The following is a 25,706-nucleotide window of genomic DNA, read 5'->3' on the forward strand; positions in this document are numbered from 1 at the left end:
CACCACTCTCCTTCTTGGTCAAATAGAAACAGAAGACAAATATGTGTTCCTGAGAGCCTTAACTTTGAGTGATGGGGTCATAATATTTTGTAACTTAAACCGTTCAAAAAGATAGAGCCACATTTGTAGGAAGAAAACACACCGCTCTGATTTTTTACATCCTCATCTAGTGGCTACTGGAGGAGGTTCTATGAACCAAGCACAATTTGTATTTGTATTTTTTTTCATAGTTTCTCTCGCAACCCCATTTTCAAATCAGGCAACCCCATGTGGGGTCACGACCCCTAGTTTGGGAAATGCTGTATTAGTGGGTGATCTCTTTGTGGCTCCCTTCTACTGCACTGGCAGGTAGAGCAGCATGGTGTCAAATCCTTCCCCCTTAATAAAGCATGCCACACAGACCCATCAGAATAGACATGAAATACACAGGAGATTGATGCCCAAAGCTGAAGAGGACCAAACATGTCGGACCATGACACTCTCACATGAAACAAATAGCTGGGTGATTCCTTTTGTGTTTTCAAATCACACTTTATATTGAGGATTTTCCTGCATTCATAAACAGATAAGGGAAAGGGGGATACCTAGTCAGTTGTACAACCGAATGCCTTCAGCTGCTGAAATGCGTCTTCCGCATTTAACCCAACACCTCTGAATCAGAGCGGTGTGGGGGGGGGGGGGGGCTGCCTTAAAAAAGGTACTGTTGGTGCAAATACAGTTGACGCCATTCACCTATAATCCTCGTGCTCCTGGTGTTACTTTGCCCTAGCCTGCAGACAGACGTGGCAACTGACTTAATCCAATCTGGATCCCTTTCAGGGCCAGTTTCCAGGTACAAGTTGCCCTCAGGCACAGATCTAGGATGAGCTTATACTGCGTAACTCCTTACATTTGAGGGAGGAAACACAAAACTGATCTGAAGGTCAGCCTCTAAGGGGCAGGTTCATCCTACTCCATATACCAGGTGGTAAACAGCAGTGTTTAAGGCTGGCAACCTGCCACTCAAGCATAAGGTCACAGTCTTTTCAGTAGTTCATTAAACATGTGCCATCCAAGGCACATGCATTCCCACAACAGACACCATAAACCCTAGTGATCATAAACCTATAGTATCTATAAATCCTATAGTATAGTATCTATAAACCTATAGTGTCTATAAATCCTATAGTATAGTATCTATAAATCTATAGTGTCTATAAATCCTATAGTATCTATAAACCTAGTGTCTATAAATCCTATAGTATCTATAGACCTATAGTGTCTATAAATCCTATAGTATAGTATCTGAAAACCTATAGTGTCTATAAATCCTATAGCATATCTATAAACCTAGTGTCTATAAATCCTATAGTATATCTATAAACCTATAGTGTCTATAAATCCTATAGCATAGTATCTATAAACCTATAGTGTCTATAAATCCTATAGCATCTATAAACCTATAGTGTCTATAAATCCTATAGTATCTATAAACCTATAGTGGAGATAACGTCAGTCTTTTCTTCACATTCTGTACATGATTTTCTTCACGTTTCCTCAGATGATTTCTTCAACAATTAAGTTGCCTGGCAAATCTCTTCCACCAAATCTCTTCCATGCTCAAGGATACCTCTTTACAATGAAATTTGTGCTATTAGTGTACGTCTCACCCACTGTAAGGTGTATATATAAGCACCCTTGGACATATCCAAGCACATTGTTAAGAAACCTTGTTTTTTGAGAAACCTTGAATACCCAATCTGACTAAGATTTTTTTGAACATTATTAGTCTTTGCTATTGTCAAAACGTCATCTGACTGTCCTGCTGAGTTGATGAACTATTTGTTGGGTGTTCATTCTCAGCTGTGTTCTGGCCCCCACAGATACACCGTCAACACAACCGACAACTGGAGACAGACATTAATCATATATATGGTGGATTTGTCATATCGGACATGTCATACATCACCAACACGCTGCCCAACGAGACTTATTGAAATATTATTTGACAATGCTGGAGATATGCATCAATAAGGCATTATTCCAATTATAATCTCTCATTTGCAACCAACTCAGAAAGAGTACAGTGAAAATGATCTCACCCCTCAGATTTTCTGTGTTGCTGTACCCTACTTTCTCTCCATTGTACCTTTTACAAATAAAGTGCAGCTGGCCTGTATTTGCGGTACAGAACAAACACGGGAAATGGCTGCCTATGAACACAAAGAATGGGAGAGGAGGCTAGAAGGGGCTTTAGGTGACCCAAGCGATTGTGAAGTAGCCAGTTGTCAAATGACACTATTGAAGTGTTTTCCCAAAACTCTAGACCCAGAAGCAAACCAGGGCCAATGGCCATAAAACTATACAGCTCACTACTCTCTGTGGACTTAACCTCAACTTGAAATCCAAGCACATCACAAATAAAAGGTGAGACATTAATGTCCCTGTTAGGATTCAACCCTAGAAATCTAAACCACCACAGCAAGTAAGCGTTGTGAGCTTGGCTAGCGCTCCAATTGCACAGCATATGCATTAGGATCATTGAGATGTGCCGAGTGGTTCCAACACTTACGTGTGATCTATTTCTAGTTATTTCATTGTACCACGCACAAGCCTGTAAGTCATTAAGGTCGCCCTATAAATAGAAGACAATAAACACTAAACGTAGATGACTGGAAATCAAACCTCTGATCTATTTTGAGTGTACACACAACAAATTGTCTTGAACTGCCCTTGTTCCCTTTTCATTGTAAAAGCTGTAGATTTAGTCCTAGCTTTGTTTGGGAATGTCAACAAGAACATCTTGTTCAGTACCTACATTTTATTACCCAACAAATGTTATCTGTTCCATAAATTAGGTCAACACTGACATATTCTTCAAAACAACATTCAGGAAAAAGACCCCAATGATGTCACGATGCCATCACCATTGATGCCAGAGGGTTTATGACATATTTGTCATAAACCTCAACTCTTTCTACAATTTCTCTTCTTAAAAATCTGATTTTGAGCCTAACCCTAACCACACTGCTAACCTTATGCCTAACCCTAACCTTAAACGATGACAAAAAAAGCACATTTTTACAATTTAGTATTTTTTTTTTTTTTAGTGGCTATAAATCCTATAGTATAGTATCTATAAACCTACAGTGTCTATAAATCCTATAGTATCTATAAACCTAGTGTCTATAAATCCTATAGTATCTATAAACCTAGTGTCTATAAATCCTATAGTATCTATAAACCTATAGTGGAGATAACGTCAGTCTTTTCTTCACATTCTGTACATGATTTTCTTCACGTTTCCTCAGATGATTTCTTCAACAATTAAGTTGCCTGGCATTCAGTGATAAGCATGTGTCTTATTTTATTTGTATCAATTCACTAGGGGCAATGGAGGGCAGTATAGATATTAGACACTAGTACCGATACCAATTTTGCACTGGTTTGTTAGGTTACAAACATTGACACTTAAAATGTACATTTCTTCTCAAGTGCCTAATGACGTTAGCTTAGGCAGCTATATAAATTCAAAACGAAATGGTTTGCTTCTAATTGAGACTATTTTCAAATGAATTTACAGCTTCTTGGCTGATATCTTTTAATTTCTTGAGTATCAGCAAATAGGAGCATGAGAACGAAAAATGGAACTATGGACTCAAAAGATGGCGACATGCACTCCTTGATCCGTCAGCCATTGTTGAAAGTACACAACTCCTTTGTTTAGCTCTATGTATAACACAACTACAGTAAGTAGCCTGCAAGAGCTACACAAACACATCATGCAATATGCATCTGTGGAGGCACAAAATGCCAATTGTTTACACATGTGGTTGTTTAATATAAGAAACAGATTTACTCACAAACTTCCTCTTCTTGGAAGACTCAGCTCCTTCTAAAAATAAAAATAAATAGGAAAAAGATTAGGACAAAATAAATAAAATGTTTACACAGTGACACAGAATCGTTGTTAAACAGCATGACATAAAACCTGAAGAAAACATGTTTAAAAAGTTAACTGGATGTTAAAAATCAGGTCATATATTGATATTCATCAGACAGTGCTGACTGTCTGACTAGCCTGTCCCGGGATAATGGATGACCTTTGTTTGAATTAGCTACATAGCTGCTGTATACTTGCCACTTAAAAAGGATGTGCATTATTTGTCATTGTCAATTAAATAACAAATAAATAAAAGAGATGACTTGCACACTCACTTGCATGCTTGCACGCACACACCCCCCCCTGTCTGAGTGTCCATTTATCCACTCCCAAAACATGACCACTTTCTTGGCTGACCCAGTTTGAGTCCCTCAAGACAAAAAAGCACTGAGTCACACAGTTAATAATGAAACAATTCAAAGAGCACGCAATTCACACTCTCAAAGGCCATATGTAAATCACAGAATAATTGTGCCTCAAAAGACAAGGCTCTAGACCAACTTCCTGAGTTGATTGCAGCAGCGCATGATTTGGTCACACCAACTCTTCACAGCTGCGCGGTGACAGTGACCTGACCTGTGTCCTATAATGTATCTGCATTCCATACAGAACCAGGCTAATAATGAATAGCAATCTTTTAAATTAGGATGCCCTTGACATTCAGGTAAATTTGCCAGCTATCCAGGGAAAGCAGATGATGCACACATAATTTAAATGTTATCTTTATAATAGTGATGGGGGAAAACATTGATACAGTTACATGTCGAGATATTATTTCTGACAGTATATCATATCGTATAGTTGATAGTATCGCAATACTATTTTTGCGCTTGTTTGCTGTACCCGCATCAAAACTCCAGTATTTTTGCCTTATAGCTTGTTCTCCATCTTTTTAAATAGAGAATTTGTTTTCAGCACTTTTTTCCCCCCATGAATGTTCAAAACTCATTTTCTCATGGCTCTCTTGTTCCTCTGCAGCAGACATGGTGAGCAATATGTTTGGAACATCGAATTGCAATAAAATCACAGTATCAAATCGCAATACATATAGAACCTTGAGAATCACAATACATATCGTATCGGCACTTAAGTATTGTGATAGTATCGTGAGGTACCTGGAAATTTCCAGCCCTAGTTTATATTAGGTTATATTTAAAAATATAACCTTTGCACAATCTCAAAAAGGGTGTTATTTTTTGCGATTTTGAACAGTCACTACAGTTGTAGGGTCCTATTAAATAAATGTTATCTTTTGGTAAATTCAGTTTTCCAGGTTTTATTTATCTCAGTTTCGGAGTTTTCCTAGTAGTGGTGTTTTTGTACTGTACAATGTAGGCTACATGTGATGACAGAGTTTGCTAAACAAATGCCCCGCAACACAAATCATCATGAAATCATTCTACCAGGTAGGCCTACTTTAGAGTCAACATTTAATTGCAAAGGTTTTTGGGGAAAGCCTTCAGAAGCAATCGTTCAAACAGCTCATGATGACTGAATTGCATATCGCAAAGATTCAACCAAGACTTCGGACCAAACCTTTTGAATACCTGGTCTGCCTACCCATTGTTGCTTGAATAAATGTAGCATTTTTTTTTTTTTTTTAAACACGTGACCAGGTAAAGAAAAAAAGGAAAAAAATCACTGGCACCCTAGCAACTAATATTTTGTTGTTGTTGTACTGCGACTGTTTTTGGTCACCATTTTGAGCCCTAGAAGAGGAAAAATGTCTATTGCTTGACCATTACAATCATAGAAAATAAAGCTTTTCTCAGGAAAACAATTACACAAGCTACAGTACGCTCCCCCAGAGGTTGTACTGTATTGCAGCAGTCCCTGCAGTGGGGGAAAACATCAACAATACTTTAATTGATTGCCCAGGGGAGTGGATTAGGCACTTTGATCCGTGCCAGCTCTGTACTTACTGTACCCGTTAATGAACGTGAAAAATGTCATAAGCATTTGCTTAAATGTTTTTCTTGATTGTTTTTATTCCATCAATTGTAATGGATCTCAATATGTTTAATTACAGGCTGTTGAATTCATAGATATCATATATTGGACAGAGTAGCTCTATTCCCAATAAAGATTCAAGTCAGCATATCATACAAGTAATGTGTTCATCATTATACACAGATGAAACACTGCACCTTTAAAAAGCAGGCCTCTATTGTGTACAACACGTGTTGAAAATGCATCAAAAGTGAATAAAATAAGAGACTTCCCAATAATGCACATCCACAGTAGCTCTTCAGTCTGCACTTGGGGAAAATGTAATAGTATTAATATACCAGTAGAGGGGAGCATTTACAATAAAGTAGTACTGTCATTTTCTGATGTATGCACTGGCTGTCTGGGGACTGCTGCTGTGAATGTGTGTACTGACTAAACCACAGCCTGCAGCTACACAGAGCAAGTGAACAGAATATATTTGAACTGGGACTATGGAACTGCACTGAAGTGAACATAAAAGGACCTTTTGCACATTTGAACACATCTCAAATGCACTTACGTGGTGGTGTCAACTCGATTGGAATTTTCCATTAAATTGCATTCAGATTCCGTGGAGAAACAAGAATTCCACTTCCACACACGGAGATTACAGGACTAAAACCCACACAATTCCATTTGCAACGTGTTTCATTCCTAATCCTTTCAGCAGTATGTCATTGCACTAAACTGCCATAGTCAAGATACCTAAATTAACTATGGTTGAACAAATACATAAACAGCACGGTAAGGGTGAGGTCCTTTTGTCTTAGCAATGAGACAGCAGAGAGTTTAAAGAGGGAGGTGTTTAATAAAGGGTCTTCTAGTCAGTAGAAAATTAACTAAGCCCCTCTCCCAGTGGCCATCAATTAGAGCTTGATGGCTCCTGTGGATCCAAACCAGCATTTCATAGGCTAACGTGACTGTGGTTCAATGGCAAAGTACCAGAAGGGAATAAGTTAAGCTATTGTGAATTCTAACCAATGACAGCATAGCAAGTCATTGTGGGTGTCTACTGTCTGGTCTAGCTGGTTCAATGGCACACAAGGCAACGAAAAATCCTGGTAAAACCTGTGGCGATTACTTTTAAGATTAAAACATGTGTCATGAGTCATGACTGCCGGCAGAGTAGAAATATCTTGCCCATGGAGAGAAGCACAAGACTGAACTTAATAGGGTAAATCCTAGAAAGCTGAGTTAACACTATTAATGTTTCCCTTTACTGTGACAATTGAGATCAAATCAACGCAATATTAGCCACTTTCAACACAGCATACTGAAACAAAATGAACTATTCAAGGTATTTTGTTGTAGGCAGAAAGCATCGGAATAGGATTTTATTGTGCACGACTCAGCCCGTTCGCTACACAGACGGTGAAGCATTACCAATCAGAACTGCAGTAGGCCTATATGCGAATCGACCATTGCCATATATGGATCAGTGAAATTTACTTTGAACTGGATTGTGTTTACAGCTGTGGTCGAGAGTAATGCGCTTGTGTTGAGATCAAAGCGTGAGCTGCATGTTGCCACGTGTGCACATTTGGTTCATATCCTTTGCTAGTTATTGAGTTATTAGCCCAGTTATAGATCATTTGTAGTCAGCAATGGGGGAGGGATTGCTTCCAACAAGAGCACACAATGTGTACATTTATAGACATCCTTGAAAAGTGAGTCAAGTAAAAAAAGCAATTTTTTTTGTCTTAAAGGGACAGTGATGTATTTTGAGAGTTGCCAATAGGCAGAGGGTAGCATCATTTGTCTGATTCTTTGTAATAAATGGTATGGGAATAATAATGCATTTTATTTTGTAAAGTGGTTTTCATGTACCAAACAACACATTTTCAGTCACCTCCTTGTCACCTCCAAGTGGATAAACAAGTTAATGTCAAGCCCTGCATGTTGTTTTCAAAAGTCTCAGAATGTAGGCTTACATTGAACACCCCACATTGGCCGCTACTGTAGGCTGAATGATAGAACAGCTATTTCCATGTTAAAATGTTATGGGATGCATTTTCTCAATTATTTTGATGGTAGGCCACTCTGGTAGGCCCACATTATGATCAAATAGCCACAGTAGTCTACTTGGCCACTGTTAAAACTGTAACTTAAAGCAGGTACAGCCTCAGTGTTCACAGTAAACACACGCTGGCAGTTGCCCAGAATTTACACAACGTTCAAGTTTACGCTCAGCAGACCTAACATTTGCTCAGTGCCCCCCCAAAAATTGAGGGAACATTGGTCATGACTATATCTCTCACAGTGGATAAGAAGTTGATCCACTGACAAACACTTCTACTGTGAGAAACCCTATACACAACCCAGAGAGCTAGTCTTCCCCATATGGTGTGAAGACACATCAAAGTGCATGGAACCACTGTGACATTGAGCACAAACGGAGAGTGGTGGTGGTGGTGGATGAAAGTGGCTGGGTTGAGAGAGGAAACAATGTGCCCGAGAGGGCGCACCTCGTCTGAGTTTGTCATGACTCTGAACTCCCAGACCACCACACTGAACAGCAGTCAGACAAACTTCCAGGCTCAGAAAAACAATACATATTTTCCATTGGAAATAAAAAACTTGATCTGATACTAGACAATTGCAGTGGACGACATTCAAAGTGAACCTTCAAAGTTGAGCATAAATGAGTACAAATAAACTGTCAACATTCTCCATTGAGAAGGCATACTTTATTGGAAAATGCTAGACGGCAACAGTGAGTAACATTCAAAGTGAACCCTCAATGTTACACATTAATTAGTCCACTGTTGATACAAGTGTACAAAAAGCTAAGGGTAAAAGACTGATGTAATCTTTAGTTTACACATGAATTGTCTGAGAAATTACAGGGAATAAATGTTCCTTGGGCTAAGGTCAGACGGAATGATTCTACATCCGATTGGCATTCACTCAGATATTTGAAAAATTCTAGATTAGGGAGAATTATTCTGTGATTTCCACATTTTGTTAGGTTACAGCCGTATTCTAAAATAGATTAGTGTTTTTTCCCCCCACATCAATCTACACACAATACCCCATAACAACAAAGCAAAAATAGATATCATTTTTTGAAATGTTTACAAATGTATTAAAAATAAACTGAAACTGTGTTCAGACCATTTATTCAGCACTTTGTTGAAGCACCTTTGGCAGCGACTACAGCCTTCAATCTTCTTGGATATGACGCTGCAAGCTTGGCACACCTGTATTTGGGGAGTTTCTCCCATTCTTCTCTGCAGATCCTCTCAAGCTCGGTCTGGCTGGATGGGGAGCATCGCCACACAGCTATTTTCAGGTCTCTCCAGAGATGTTAGATCGGGTTCAATTCCGGGCTCTGGCTAGGCCACTCAAGGACATTCAGAGACTTGTCCCATGACATATGGCATTCAGGTCAAAGAGTTAAATTTTGGTTTCATCAGACCAGAGAATCTTGTTTCTCATGGTCTGTGAGTCCTTTAGGTGCCTTTTGGCAAACTCCAAGCGGGCTGTCGTGTGCATTTTACTGAGGAGTGGGTTCCGTCTGGCCACTCTACCATAAAGGCCTGATTGGTGGAGTGCTGCAGAGATGGTTGTCCTTGTGGAAGGTTCTCCCATCTCTACAGAGGAACTCTGGCGCTCTGTCAGTGTGACCATTGGGTTCTTGGTCACCTCCCTGATCAAGGCCCTTGTACCCCGATTGCTCAGTTTGGCCAGGCGGCCAGCTCTAGGAAGACTCTTGGTGGTTCCAAACTGATGGAGGCCACTGTGTTCTTGGGAACATGCAATGCTGCAGAAATGTTTTGGTGCACTTCCCCAGATCTGTGCCTCGACACAATCCTGTCTTGGAGCGCTATGGACAATTTCTTTGACCTCATGGCTTGGTTTATGCTCTACATACACTGTGAACTGTGGGACCTTATATAGACAGGCCTTTCCAAATCATGTCAAATCAATTTAAATTTACCACAGATGGACTCCAATTAAGTTACAGAAACATCAAGGATGCTCAATGGAAACAGGATGTATCTGAGCTCAATTTCGAGTCTCATAACAAAGGCTCTGAATACTTAAAGTATACGTTTTTTTGTTTTGTTTTAATACATTTGCAACAATTTCAAAAAAACAGTTTTTGCTTTGTCAATATGGAGTATTGTGTGTAGATTGACGAGGATTTATTTTTTACTGAAATAGGCCGTGATCAGGCTTCTTGCAAGTGGTTTGAAAATGTTCTGTCAGACAGGACTGATTGTGTGATTTCTGATGGTGTTAAATCTAGTTTCCTGGACATTACAAAACGTGTACAGCAGTGGTCGATAATGGGACCTGTTCTCTTTACTATTTATGTAAATAATATTGGTCTGTTAACTTTTAATATTAATCTCTATGTTGACGGCACTACATCCCTTTAAATTAGTTGATTTGGCTATTTCAGCCACACCCGTTGCTGACAGGTGTATACATTTTTTTTAGCACACAGCCATGCAATCTGCATAAACAAACATTGACAGTAGAATGGCCCGTACTGAAGAGCTCAAATTACTTTCAACGTGGCACTGTCATAGGATGCCACCTTTCCAATAAGTCAATTCGTCAAATTTCTGCCCTGCTTCAGCTGCTCCGGTCAACTGTAAGTGCTGTTATTGCGAAGTGGAAACGTCTAGGAGCAACAAAGGTTGAACTGTGAAGCGTAGCGCATAACAATCGTCTGTCCTCGGTTGCAACTCACTACCCAGTTCCAAACTGCCTCTGGAAGCAACGTCAGCACAAGAACTGTTCGTCGAGGGGCCTCCCGAGTGGCGCAGCAGTGCTTGAGCAGTGCTTGAGGCGTCAATACAGACCCGGGTTCAATCCCAGGCTGTGTCACAACCGGTCGTGATCGGGAGTCCCAGCGTCGTCCGGGTCAGGGGAGGGTTTGGCCAGGGGTGCTTTATTTGGTTGATCACGCTCTAGCGACTCCTTATGGCGGGTCGCGCGGCTGCGGGCTGACTTCTGTTGTCAGTGGAATGGCGTTTCGTCCGTCACATTGGTGTGGTTGGCTTCCAGTTTAACCCGCCCAGGCGGGTGTTAAGAAGCGTGATTTGGTCTCCCGAACCCGTTGGGGAGTTGCAGCGATGAGACAAGATCAAATTTGGGAAGAAAAAGGGTAGCTGGAGTGGTGTAAAGCTCTCTGCCATTGGACCTCTGGAGCAGTGGAAACGCATTCTCTGGAGTCAACATCTGGCAGCCTGACGGGAGAATGCTACCTGCGCCAATGCATAGTGCCAACTGTAAAGTTTAGTGGAGGAGGAATAATGCCTACAAATATGGGTATTTGGATTGACAAAGACTTAATTGTTTTTAAGCATATGGATGAGCTACTTAAAAAAGCTACAATTTAAAAAGTGGGCTTCTTTTTTAGAAATAGATCTTGCCACTCCCTAAATAGCAGGAAGCAGATTGTGTAATCAACTTTCCTGACAGTTCTTGATTATGGTGACACCATTCATAAGATTGCAGCAGCCACTACTCTTAAACATTTGGATGCCGTCTACCATAATGCCATTCGTTTTATCACTGGCGACAGTTTTAATATTCACCACTGCATCCTGTCCTCATTAAAGTCCCGTAGACCAATTCATTACTCCCTTTTCGTTTACAAAGCCCTACTACACAAGCTTCCAACTTACATAACTTCGTTGCTAACGTACAAAAGAATAAGCTACCTAACCTGCTCACAGGATTGGTTAACTCTTGGTCTCGACCAATTTAGGTAAATCCTCCTTTAGTTTTAGGAATAACCTACAAAATACCTTGCATCTTGATTTCCTGGAGCCGCTAGGGCAGTTTAGGGCTCTGGTGTTTGGATTGCAGAATTCCCATTGGGAATTTTTTTGTTATTTGACTTTTGTTATTTGACTTTTGTTATTGACCAAATACTTATTTTCCACCATAATTTGCAAATAAATTCATTAAAAATCCTACAATGTGATTTTCTGGATTCTTTTCTTCTCATTTTGTCTGTCATAGTTGAAGTGTACCTATGATGAAAATTACAGGCCTCTCTCATCTTTTTAAGTGGGAGAACTTGCACAATTGGTGGCTGACTAAATACTTTTTTGCCCAACTGTATATACAGTACAAAATCCATGTGTACGTGTGTGTATAGTGCGTATGTTATCGTGTGTGTGTATGCATGTGTCTGTGCCTATGTTTGTGTTGCTGCACAGTCCCCGCTGTTCCATAAGGTGTTTTTTGTATCCGTTTAAAAATCAAAAAAAATTGTATTGCTTGCATCAGTTACTTGATGTGGAATGGAGTTACATGTAGTCATGGCTCTATGTAGTACTGTGCGCCTTCCCTAGTCTGTTCTGGACTTGGGGACTGTGAAGAGACCTCTTGTGGCATGTCTTGTGGGGTATGCATGGGTGTCCGAGCTGTGCGCCAGTAGTTCAAAACAGACAGCTCGGTGCATTCGACATGTCAATACCTCTCATAAATACAAGCAGTGATGAAGTCAATCTCTCCTCCACTTTCAGCCAGGAGAGATAGACATGCATATTATTAATATTAGCTCTCTGTGTACATCCAAAGGCCAGTCGTGCTGCCCTGTTTTGTGGCACCTGACCACACGGCTGAACAGTTGTCCAGGTGCGACAAAACTAGGGCCTGTAGGAGCTGCCTTGTTGACAGTGCTGTCAATTTCCACATTATTTATTACAAGATTTAGTTGAGGTTTAGGGTTTAGTGAATGACTTGTCCCAAATACAATACTTTTAGTTTTAGAAATATGGGCAGGCATAAGCTACGGACAACGAACACAACAGCATTTTATCGATGGCAATTTGAATACACAAAAATATCGTGACCAGATCCTGAGGTCCATTTTAAGGCCCATTTTTGAAAGTTATCTGTGACCAACAGATAAATATCTGTATTTCCAGTCACGTGAAATCCATAGATTAGGGCCTAATGAATTTATTAAAATTGACTGATTTCCTCATATGAACTGTAACTCAGTAAAATCAATGAAATTGTTGCATGTTGCGTTTATATTTTTGTTCAGTATACTTGTGCCAATACACTTGTGCCACCGTGTCTCATCGAGCATTAAGACCTATTATTGTCTCTGTAATGGACTACACTCAGTGGCGAACCGTCACTACTGAACCTAGGCCTGCAGTGGGGGACTTCAGTGGGTGACCGCACTAACGTTACCAGCAACAACAGCCACACTGCTTACACAATCTATGGTAGCCTAACACCATCACACTCTCACCAAAAGTGACAACAGTGCCACAAAGGATGTGAGTTTTACACTCTTGCGGTGCTGAAAGGACAGCAACCGTAATACCTGCGCATTTTTGTAAAACACAGGCCGAGAGAAAAACAGCAGTCACACAGCATGATGTTAAAGGTCCAGTGTAGCCGTTTTCAATGTCAAATCATTTCTAACAATTAATTACCTTACTGTGATTGTGTTCAATTAAAATGGTAAAACAATAACAGCGTCTTAGCAAAGACATTTCTCAAGCAAAAATGTTGCTACAGTAGGACTGTCTGGGAGTGGTCATCACACACATACCCCAACAAGTGCCTGATTGTTTAGCTAATAGTCAATATTGTTATTTACTTGTTTTATTTTATATTATGCCTATCTCCGATAAGCTACCCAGGAAAGGGCTAAGAATAGCCATTATTAATACATGTAGCCTTAGAAATAAGGTTAATGAAATCAATAACTTGCGAACATCGGATAACATACATAAACTGACCATCGCTGAAACTCACTTAGATAATCCCTTTGATGTTATAGCAGTAGCAATACAAAGATATAACATCTATAGAAAAAACAGGAATGCCCATGGGGGAGGTGTTGCTGTATATGTTCAGAGCCATGTTCCTGTGAAGCTTAGAGAGGATCTCATGTTAAATGTTGAAGTGTTGTGGTTGCAAGTTCACCTGCTTCATCTACAGCCTCTCCTTTCGGGGTGCTGCTATAGGCCACCAAGTGCTAAGAGACAGCATTTGGATAATGTATGTGCAATGCTTGAAAGTGAGTGTGATGTTAATAGAGGTCTATTTTCCTGGTGACCTGAACATAGACTGGTTAGAAACTAGCTGTCCTCTCAAGAGGAAACTTGTAACTGTGACTAATGCCTGTAATATAACCCAAGTTATCACTGAACCAACTAGAGTGTCTACCAAGTGTTGGACCTGTGACATCCACTTATATTGATCATATGTTCACTAATACCGCAGAGCTTTGCTCCAAAACAATATCAGTTCCCATTGGCTGTAGTGACCGTAACATTGTGACAATAATAAGGAAAGCCAAAGTGTCGGCCGAAAGTAGTTTACAAGAGATCATACAAAATGTCCTCTCAGGACTCTTTTGTTGAATATGTAAAACATGTATGTTGGTCTGATGTGTATGAGGAAGTGAATCCAGGTGCAGCACTGGAAGTATATGTATAACTATTCATGCCAGTTGTTGACAAGCATACACCGGTTAAGAAATTAACTGTGAGAACTGTTAAGAGTCCCCTGGATAGATGATGAATTAAAAAATTGTATGGGTCAAAGAAATTATGCAAAAGAGGTGGAAAACAAGTCAGGCTCCTCAGCTGATTGGTTGACACACTGTAAATTGAGAAATGTTGTGACTAAACTTAACAAAAAGAAGAAGAAATTGTATTACAAAACCAAGATAAATTACATAAAACACAATGGAAAAAGGCTTTGAAGTACCTTAACTAATATCATGGACAAAAAACACAATCCATCTCTATTGTGCATTGAAGTTGATGGGTCATTTATAACAAAACCTTTTAATATTGCCAATCAATTCAATGACTATTTCACTAGTAAAAGTGGAAAAACTCAGAAGTGAAATTGAACAGTGAATCATAACATTTCTGTATACAAAATCTAATAATGAAAGAGAAGGACTGCTGTTTTGAATTTGGTCAATTTAGTGTGGGAGGTGTCGAAAAACTATTGTTATCCATCAATAATGATGAGCCACCAGGTATAGACAAACTCAATGGGAAACTATTGAGAATGGTAGCAGACTGTATTGCCACCGCTATTTGGTATATCTTTACCAAAGCCTAAATGAGTGTGTGCCTCCACAGGCGTGGAAGGAAGCTGGCCCTAACAGCCGCACAATCAGTTTGCTGCATGTTCTTAGTAAACTGATGGAGAGAATTGTGTTTGACCAAATACAATGCTATTTTCCAGAGAACAAGTTAAGTACTGACTTTCAGCTATGCATATGGAGAAGGGCACTCAACTTGTATTGCACTGATTACAGGCTATTGGTTCAAATAAATGGATAATAACATGATAGTTGGAGCTGTATTATTGTATTTCAGTGCAGCCTTTGATGTTATTGATCATACATTGTTATTGAAGAAACTCACTTGCTATGGCTTTACATTACCTGCCATCACATGGTTGGAGAGTTATGTATCCAACAGAACCCAGAGAGTGTTCTTCAATCGAAGCGTCTCTAACATTAGACGTGTACAATGCGGTGTCACTCAGGGCCGGTACCTTTGGTCTGTTACTCTTCTGTTTTTACAAATGATTTGCCACTGGTCTTACACAAAGCTAGAATGACTACATATGCACATGATTCCACACTCTACATGTCAGCACCCAAAGCCAGTGAGCTCACTGAAATTGTAAATAAGTGGTGCCGTGTGGCTCAGTTGGTAAAGCATGGCGCTTGCAACGCCAGGGTTGTGGATTCGATTCCTACGGGGGACCAGTACGAAAACATATGCACTCACTACTGTAAGTTGCTCTGGATGAGAGTGTCTGCTAAAATACTAATATGTAAATGTAGAAAATAAGTAATAGTGTCAGTATCAGGATGGGTGATTAATAATAAACGGGTCTTAAAAACATAAAAAACTAAAAGCATTGTATTTGTTTCAGAACATTCTCTAAGACCTGAACCTCAACTGGAGTTGTGCATAAAGGGTACGACCATTTAGCAAGTTGAGGAAGCTACACTCTTAAGTATAACATTGGATGGTTAATGATCATGGACAAGTCATATTGACAAAGTTGTTGTGAAGATTGGGAGGGGTATGTCTGTTATAAAAAGATGCTCTGTGTTTTTGACCCAAACAATGAACTGTACTAGTTGTTAATGCTCTGGTCTTGTCCTATCTTGATTACTGTCCAGTAATATGGTCAAGTGCAGCACCAAAGCGGCAGCTGGCTCAAGACAGAGCAGCACCCTTGCCCTTAACAGAGCTAACATCAACATGCATGCCGGTCTTTCCTGGGTGAGGGTTGACGAGACTGCTTCTCTTCTAGTTTTTATGATAAATATTACTATGATGAAAATTCCAGATTGTCTGCATAATCAGATAGCATTCAGCTCAGACACCCATACCTACCCCATCCATAAATGTTTTACATATTTTCTTTCCAAAAACTCAACTTCAAAACACTCTCCTGCAACCCACCTCACCAATTTAAAAAAAAATATATATATATATTATTTACCTCTGAAATCCACAATAGAAGCTAGCCAGAAGCTAACCAGAAGCTAACCAGAAGCTAGCCAGAAGCTAGCCAGAAGCTAGCCAATTTACTGGCTAACGTTATTATTCAGCTATCCACGGTTTGTGGTCATCAGCTATCCTTTAGCTCGAAAAGCTATCGCCAGTTTTGTACAATGCGACTTAGACCAGAACATACCGGACCTATTTTTCTCTCCATATCCCCGGATTTCAACCGCAAGCTCTGGACATTTACACCTGGATCTCGCAGGTAGCTAGCTGCTATCCGTGTGACTATTGGCTTACGTCGATCCCGGAGCAAACATCCATTATTCCGGAGCTAGCCAGCTGAAGAGTTTCATCAGCCACTCCTGGGCTTCAATCACCTATCCGGACCCGTTTTACTGCCGATGCGGCGCCCCACCGGGCCTTCACGACTGGACTACCGACATTATCTGCCCGAGGGAGTTATCCAACTGGCCCCTCCGTCGCGACGTTACCTGAACGCCCATCGGCGGCCCGTTAATCGTTAGCTGTCTTATCAGCTGCTATCTGAATAGGTCTATCGGACAATTTTTCTTGGGTCACTATTACTATATCTATTTTGCCTCTACCACACGGAACTCCACTAATCTACCGTCGGAAACGCACGAGGTGGCTAAAAACAGACCTCCATCCTATGCTAGCTTGCTACCGATGGCCCGGCTAGCTGTCTGAATTCGCCGTTACCCCAACCAACCTCACTACACACTGGACCCTTATGATCACTCGACTAAGCATGCCTCTCCTTAATGTTAATATGCCTTGTCCATTGCTGTTCTGGTTAGTGTTTATTGGCTTATTTCACTGTAGAGCCTCTAGCCCTGCTCATTATACCTTATCCAACCTTTCAGTTCCACCACCCACACATGCGATGACATCACCTGGTTTCAATGATGTTTCTAGAGACAATATCTCTCTCATCATCACTCAATACCTAGGTTTACCTCCAGTGTATTCACATCCTACCACACCTTTGTCTGTACATTATACCTTGAAGCTATTTTATCGCCCCCAGAAACCTCCTTTTACTCTCTGTTCCGGACGTTCTAGACAACCAATTCTCATAGCTTTTAGCCATACCCTTATCCTACTCCTCCTCTGTTCCTCTGGTGATGTAGAGGTGAATCCAGGCCCTGCAGTGCCTAGCTCCACTCCTATTCCCAGGCGCTCTCTTTTGATGACTTCTGTAACCGTAATAGCCTTGATTTCATGCATGTTAACATTAGAAGCCTCCTCCCTAAGTTTGTTTTATTCACTGCTTTAGCACACTCTGCCAACCCGGATGTTCTAGCCGTGTCTGAATCCTGGTTTAGGAAGACCACCAAAAATTCTGAAATCTCCATTCCTAACTACAACATTTTCAGACAAGATAGAACGGCCAAAGGGGGCGGTGTTGCAATCTACTGCAAAGATAGCCTGCAGAGTTCTGTTCTACTATCCAGGTCTGTACCCAAGCAATTTGAACTTATACTTTTAAAAATACACCTGTCTAAAAACAAGTCTCTCACCATTGCCGCCTGCTATAGACCACCCTCTGCCCCCAGCTGTGGTCTGGACACCATATGTGAACCGATTGCCCCCCATCTATCTTCAGAGCTCGTGCTGCTAGGCGACCTAAACTGGAACATGCTTAACACCCCAGCCATCCTACAATCTAAGCTTGATGCCCTCAATCTCACACAAACTATTAATGAACCTACCAGATACCACCCCAAAGCCGTAAACACGGGCACCCTCATAGATATCATCCAATCCAACTTGCCCTCTAAATACACCTCTGCTGTTTTCAACCAAGATCTCAGCGATCACTGCCTCATTGCCTGCATCCGTAATGGGTCAGCGGTCAAACGACTTCCACTCATCACTGTCAAACGCTCCCTGAAACACTTCAGCGAGCAGGCCTTTCTAATCGACCTGGCCGAGGTATCCTGGAAGGATATTGATCTCATCCCGTCATTAGAGGATGCCTGTTTTTTTTTTTTAAATGCCTTCCTCAGCATCTTAAATAAGCATGCCCCATTCAAGAAATTTAGAACCAGGAACAGATATAGCTCTTGGTTCTCTCCAGACCTGACTGCCCTTAACCAACACAAAAACATCCTATGGCTTTCTGAATTAGCATCGAACAGCCCCCGTGATATGCAACTTTTCAGGGAAGCTAGAAACCAATATACACAGGCAGTTAGAAAAGCCAAGGCTAGCTTTTTCAAGCAGAAATTTGCTTCCTGCAACACAAACTCAAAAAAGTTCTGGGACACTGTAAAGTCCATGGAGAATAAGAACACCTCCTCCCAGCTGCCCACTGCGCTGAGGACAGGGAACACTGTCACCACCGATAAATCCACTATAATTGAGAATTTCAATAAGCATTTTTCTACGGCTGGCCATGCTTTCCGCCTGGCTACCCCTACCCCGGTCAACAGCACTGCACCCCCCACAGCAACTCGCCCAAGCCTTCTCCATTTCTCCTTCTCCCAAATCCAGTCAGCTGATGTTCTGAAAGAGCTGCAAAATCTGGACCCCTACAAATCAGCCGGGCTAGACAATCTGGGCCCTTTCTTTCTAAAATTATCTGCCGAAATTGTTGCAACCTCTATTACTAGCCTGTTCAACCTCTCTTTCGTGTCGTCTGAGATTCCCAAAGATTGGAAAGCAGCTGCGGTCATCCCCTCTTCAAAGGGGGGGACACTCTTGACTCAAACTGCTACAGACCTATATCCTACCCTGCCTTTCTAAGGTTTTAGAAAGGCAGGATTACCGACCATTTCAAATCCCACCATACCTTCTCCGCTATGCAATCTGGTTTCAGAGCTGGTCATGGGTGAACCTCAGCCACGCTCAAGGTCCTAAACGATATCATAACCACCATCGATAAGAAACAATACTGTTCAGCCGTATTCAATGACCTGGCCAAGGCTTTCGACTCTGTCAATCACCACATCCTCATCGGCAGACTCGATAGCCTTGGTTTCTCAAATGACTGCCTCGCCTGGTTCACCAACTACTTCTCTGACAGAGTTCAGTGTGTCAAATCGGAGGGCCTGTTGTCCGGGCCGCTGGCAGTCTCTATGGGGGTGCCACAGGGTTCAATTCTCGGGCCGACTCTTTTCTCTGTATATATCAATGATGTCGCTCTTAATGATGGTGAGCTTCAATGCCATACAACTCTCCTTCCGTGGCCTCCAATTGCTCTTAAATACAAGTAAAACTAAATGCATGCTCTTCAACCGATCGCTGCCTGCACCTGCCCGCCCGTCCAACATCACTACTCTGGACGGTTCTGACTTAGAATATGTGGACAACTACAAATACCTAGGTCTGGTTAGACTGTAAACTCTCCTTCCAGACTCACATTAAACATCTCCAATCCAAAGTTAAATCTAGAATTGGCTTCCTATTTCGCAACAAAGCATCCTTCACTCATGCTGCCAAACATACCCTCGTAAAACTGACAATCCTACCGATCCTCGACTTCGGCGATGTCATTTACAAAATAGCCTCCAATAACCTACTCAATAAATTGGATGCAGTCTATCATAGTGCCATCAGTTTTGTCACCAAAGCCCCATGTACTACCCACCACTGCGACCTGTACGCTCTCGTTGTCTGGCCCTCGCTTCATACTCGTCCCCAAACCCACTGGCTCCAGGTCATCTACAAGACCCTGCTAGGTAAAGTCCCCCCTTATCTCAGCTCGCTGGTCACCATAGCAGCACCCACCTGTAGCATGCGCTCCAGCAGGTATATCTCTCTGGTCACCCCCAAAACCAATTCCTCCTTTGGCCGCCTCTCCTTCCAGTTCTCTGCTGCCAATGACTGGAATGAACTACAAAAATCTCTGAAACTGGAAACACTTATCTCCCTCACTAGCTTTAAGCACCAGCTGTCAGAGCAGCTCACAGATTACTGCACCTGTACATAGCCCATCTATAATTTAGCCCAAACAACTACCTCTCCCCCTACTGTATTTATTTATTTATTTACTTTGCACCCCAATATTTCTATCTCTACTTTGCACATTCTTCCACTGCAAATCTACCATTCCAGTGTTTTACTTGCTATATTGTATTTACTTTGCCACCATGGCCTTTTTTTTGCCTTTACCTCCCTTATCTCACCTCATTTGCTCACATTGTATATAGACTTATTTTTCTACTGTATTATTGACTGTATGTTTGTTTTACTCCATGTGTAACTCTGTGTTATTGTATGTGTCGAACTGCTTTGCTTTATCTTGGCCAGGTCGCAATTGTAAATGAGAACTTGTTCTCAACTTGCCTACCTGGTTAAATAAAAGGTGAAATAAATAAAAATGAAAAAAATAATAATAATAAAAAATACCCCATACATACCCCACACGCATAGCCGTCGGAAGCAGGGGTGCTGAGGTTGCTGCAGCACCCCCTGAAAAACCTGAATACAAATAAAATACATTGAAAAGGAAATTGTTTTCACAAAAGTAGTGCACTGGGCCTTTACTAGTCCTGTATTAGCAGACGCATAGCCATCTGTAGCGCAGGCAATTTTTCATTTGCATCTCAACTAAAGATGTGGTATCAAACTGTCTGTTCGGTACTTAATGTAATCTCCAACTGAAAATAACTTAAAGTAGAAATGACACTACATTTGAATTCATCAGCTCCAGGGTAGGTATGCGTCACCTTCCCACCATTGTCTACGATGAGGACCGCTTTGCTGGGTGAACTGGACAATAATCAGCCACCACGTTTAGAGACCTGCATTCGGGTGTATGCCTTATGATTAACGAGACGTGGTGTGATCATAACAACATACAGAAACTCAAGTCATTCTGTTCACCTGATTTAGAATTCCTCACAATCAAATGTCGACCGCATTATCTACCAAGGGAATTCTCTTCGATTATAATCACAGCCGTATATATTCCCCCCCAAGCAGACACATCATTGGCCCTGAACGAACTTTATCTGACTCTTTGTAAACTGGAAACCACACACCCTGAGGCTGCATTCATCGTAGCTGGGGATTTTAACAAGGCTAATCTGAAAACAAAACTCCCTAAATTCTATCAGCATATCGATTGTGCTACCAGGGCTGGTAAAACCTTGGATCATTGTTATACTAACTTCCGCGACGCATATAAGGCCCTCCCCCGCCCTCCTTTCGGAAAAGCTGACCACGACTCCATTTTGTTGCTTCCAGCCTACAAATAGAAACTAAAACAGCAAGCTCCCGCGCTCAGGTCTGTTCAACGCTGGTCCAACCAATCTGATTCCACGCTTCAAGACTGCTTCGATCACGTGGATTGGGATATGTTCCGCATTGCGTCCAACAACAACATTGACGAATACGCTGATTCGGTGAGCGAGTTCATTAGAAAGTGCATTGACGATGTCGTACCCACAGCAACGATTAAAACATTCCCAAACCAGAAACCGTGGATTGATGGCAGCATTCGCGTGAAACTGAAAGCGCGAACCACTGCTTTTAACCAGGGCAAGGTGACCGGAAACATGACCGAATACAAACAGTGTAGCTATTCCCTCCGCAAGGCAATCAAACAAGCTAAGTGCCAGTATAGGGACAAAGTAGAGCCGCAATTCAACAGCTCAGACACAAGAGGTATGTGGCAGGGTCTACAGTCAATCACGGATTACAAAAAGAAAACCAGCCCCGTCGCGGACCAGGATGTCTTGCTCCCAGACAGACTAAATAACTTTTTTGCTCGCTTTGACGACAATACAGTGCCACTGACACGGCCCGCTACCAAAACCTGCGGGCTCTCCTTCACTGCAGCCGAGGTGAGTAAAACATTTAAACGTGTTAACCCTCGCAAGGCTGCAGGCCCAGACGGCATTCCCAGCCGCGTCCTCAGAGCATGCGCAGACCAGCTGGCTGGTGTGTTTAAGGACATATTCAAACAATCCTTATCCCAGTCTGCTGTTCCCACATGCTTCAAGAGGGCCACCATTGTTCCTGTTCCCAAGAAAGCTAAGGTAACTGAGCTAAACGACTACCGCCCCGTAGCACTCACTTCCGTCATCATGAAGTGCTTTGAGAGACTAGTCAAGGTCCATATCACCTCCACCCTACCTGACACCCTAGACCCACTCCAATTTCCTTACCGACCCAATAGGTCCACAGACGACGCAATCGCAACCACACTGCACACTGCCCTAACCCATCTGGACAAGAGGAATACCTATGTGAGAATGCTGTTCATCAACTACAGCTCAGCATTTAACACCATAGTACCCTCTAAACTCGTCATCAAGCTCGAGACCCTGGGTCTCGACCCCGCCCTGTGCAACTGGGTCCTGGACTTCCTGACGGGCCGCCCCAAGGTGGTGAGGTTAAGTAACAACATCTCCACCCCGCTGATCCTCAACACTGGGGCCCCACAAGGGTGCGTTCTGAGCCCTCTCCTGTACTCCCTGTTCACCCATGACTGCGTGGCCATGCACGCCTCCAACTCAATCATCAAGTTTGCGGACGACACTACAGTGGTAGGCTTGATTACCAACAACGACGAGACGGCCTACAGGGAGGAGGTGAGGGCCCTCGGAGTGTGGTGTCAGGAAAATAACCTCACACTAAACATCAACAAAACAAAAGGAGATGATTGTGGACTTCAGGAAACAGCAGAGGAAGCACCCCCCTATCCACATCGACGGGACAGTAGTGGAGAAGGTGGAAAGTTCCTCGGTGTACACATCACGGACAAACTGAATTGGTCCACCCACACAGACAGCGTTGTGAAGAAGGCGCAGCAGCAACCTCAGGAGGCTGAAGAAATTCGGCTTGTCACCAAAAGCACTCACAAACTTCTACAGATGCACAATCGAGAGCATCCTGTCGGGCTGTATCACCGCCTGGTACGGCAACTGCTCCGCCCACAACCGTAAGGCTCTCCAGAGGGTAGTGAGGTCTGCACAACGCATCACCGGGGGCAAACTACCTGCCCTCCAGGACACCTACACCACCCGATGTCACAGGAAGGCCATAAAGATCATCAAGGACAACAACCACCCGAGCCACTGCCTGTCCACCCCGCTATCATCCAGAAGGCGAGGTCAGTACAGGTGCATCAAAGCAGGGACCGAGAGACTGAAAAACAGCTTCTCTCTCAAGGCCATCAGACTGTTAAACAGCCACCACTAACATTTAGTGGCCGCTGCCAACATACTGACTCAACTCCAGCCACTTTAATAATGGGAATTGATGGAAATTATGTAAAAATGTATCACTAGCCACTTTAAACAATGCCACTTAATATAATGTTTACATACCCTACATTACTCATCTCATATGTATAGACTGTACACTATACCATCTACTGCATCTTGCCTATGCCGTTCTGTACCATCACTCATTCATATATCTTTATGTACATATTCTTTATCCCTTTACACTTGTGTGTATAAGGTAGTAGTTGTGGAATTGTTAGGTTAGATTACTTGTTGGTTATTACTGCATTGTCGGAACTAGAAGCACAAGCATTTCGCTACACTCGCATTAACATCTGCTAACCATGTGTATGTGACAAATTTGATTTGAAGGACTTTCCATGTGGCGGGCCTGCTGATGTCTGGGTGCTAAGGACTGGAATGAACGGACACAGGTCCCACAAAGTTATTTTCTACAGTTCGCTGTTGCCAGGATTGTTGGAGGAACGATTGTTGGAGGAATTCTACATTTCTGAAGCGCTCGGGATTAGGCAAGACAGTAGTGGGGCCTTGAAGGGAACAGCCAAGTCTTGTAAGGTCTGCGATGGGTCCACCTGATGGGCTTGTACATACTGGCTGTAGGGGTATCAGTAGGTGAGGCATGTCCGAACCGATCAGCAGCAGAGGTTGGGCATGGTCCACAGTTGGGGAAGGCATGTTGCGGAGGTGGTCGTGTTGCCTTTGGAGAGTTGCGACTGGAGAGGAGTGTTTGGAATGGCCTAAGTTGTTGGTGGTGAATGTCTGATATATCCGGTATTTCTTGGAGGGTTCGAACAGAGGTGGAACATCAAGAGGTAACTGAGGCACCTTGAAGTTGTACAACATTTTTGAGGGTGAGCGTCTCAGACTCAGTAGTGAGGTTGAGATGTTGCACAGGCTGTGGCAAGATGCAGGGGAGTTTAGAATGGTGGCTAGCTCACACTGGACGAGTTGGCGGGGCTGACCGTACTTATCCTGCAGGGCTTTTAAGGCAGCAGCATAAAGTCTGAGGTCATGCATGTAGGCCTTAGCGAGCTGGAATGTACTTGGAAGTTTCAGGTGTCCAGGAAGCACATAATACTTGTACCTCTCATTCAGGTGTCTGACTGTTCATCAAGTTGTCCAGGGCCATTTAGAGGATGGAAAAGTCCCTCTCTTTGCCGCTCTTGAAATGGAGCAACGATGGCTTTGGGATGCCATATGATGAGGCAATCAGCTGTTCCGCGTCAGGTGGTGGAGCAGGTGCAGGACAGGGTGCAATCTGGTCCGGAAGCAGGGTAAAGTGCTGCTGGATTGGGATATGGCACGCCTAAACTCTGAGGGAAGTAGTGTTCTCCTGGAACGGGGAAACCCGGAGGGAAGTAGGGTGCTACTGGAAGTGGGCATGGTGGTCGATCCTGGAACAGGATGTGGTGCAGCTGGATGCAGAACCACAGGAACTGGAGCAGGGTGCACAACCACTGGAGCAGGGTGCGGAACCACAAGAGCTGGAGCAGGGTGCTGAAACTTGAAACCGAACTTCTTGTTGAAAGTTAATCTTGAAAAGCCAACAAATTACCATCAACATCTTCTTCGGTAACACCTGCTTCCCCAGCTGCCGTGGAACACTAGACTACAACAAAAACTAGCTAGCTTAGACCGTGGGAAACCTAGTGCTCGCTATTGCACAGTGACCGGTCTGCCTTCGAGAAGGCAGAAGTTTCCATACATTTTTGCAAAAATGGTCCCACCCATTACAAGACAAAATGTGATTGGTTGATCCCACTGTCTCTCCAAAATTCTATCTAATACAGAATGGCAGATGCCTTCTATCACGCTTCTGAGGGCCTATCCAGACAAATTAAAAATACCTATCTAACTAAAAGACAAAGTCAACCGGTTCCTTTAAAAATTGCAGTTCAAAGAAAAAAAACATGATTGGATATTTTTTCTCCTCAGTTTTAACCCTTTCCAACACAAACTGAAGATATTAAATAAGAATGTCATTCAATAGAAGAACATAAATCAGAATATCATTGAAATATTATTGAAAAGATTAAATTGAAAATATATATATTTTCAACAATTATTTTATCCATCCTGGGCCTTCTCTGAGGC

At 42.4% G+C, this 25,706-nt stretch overlaps 1 protein-coding gene across 1 annotated transcript in view; it reads right to left on the reverse strand.

Moving 5' to 3' along the window:
- Window positions 1-24,629, reverse strand: part of LOC120021883 (microtubule-associated serine/threonine-protein kinase 1-like) — an 89,106-nt gene extending 64,477 nt beyond the window's left edge. The window contains exons 1-2 of the mRNA XM_038965724.1: window positions 24,204-24,629; window positions 3,843-3,874 (exon numbers count right to left, since the gene is read on the reverse strand). Coding sequence (XP_038821652.1) covers window positions 3,843-3,874; window positions 24,204-24,629 — 458 coding nt within the window. The remainder of the gene's footprint in view (window positions 1-3,842; window positions 3,875-24,203) is intronic.
- Window positions 24,630-25,706: the final 1,077 nt, after the last annotated feature.

The sequence above is a fragment of the Salvelinus namaycush genome, chromosome 26 (genome assembly GCF_016432855.1).
Source record: "Salvelinus namaycush isolate Seneca chromosome 26, SaNama_1.0, whole genome shotgun sequence".
Classification (NCBI taxonomy): Eukaryota; Metazoa; Chordata; class Actinopteri; order Salmoniformes; family Salmonidae; genus Salvelinus; species Salvelinus namaycush.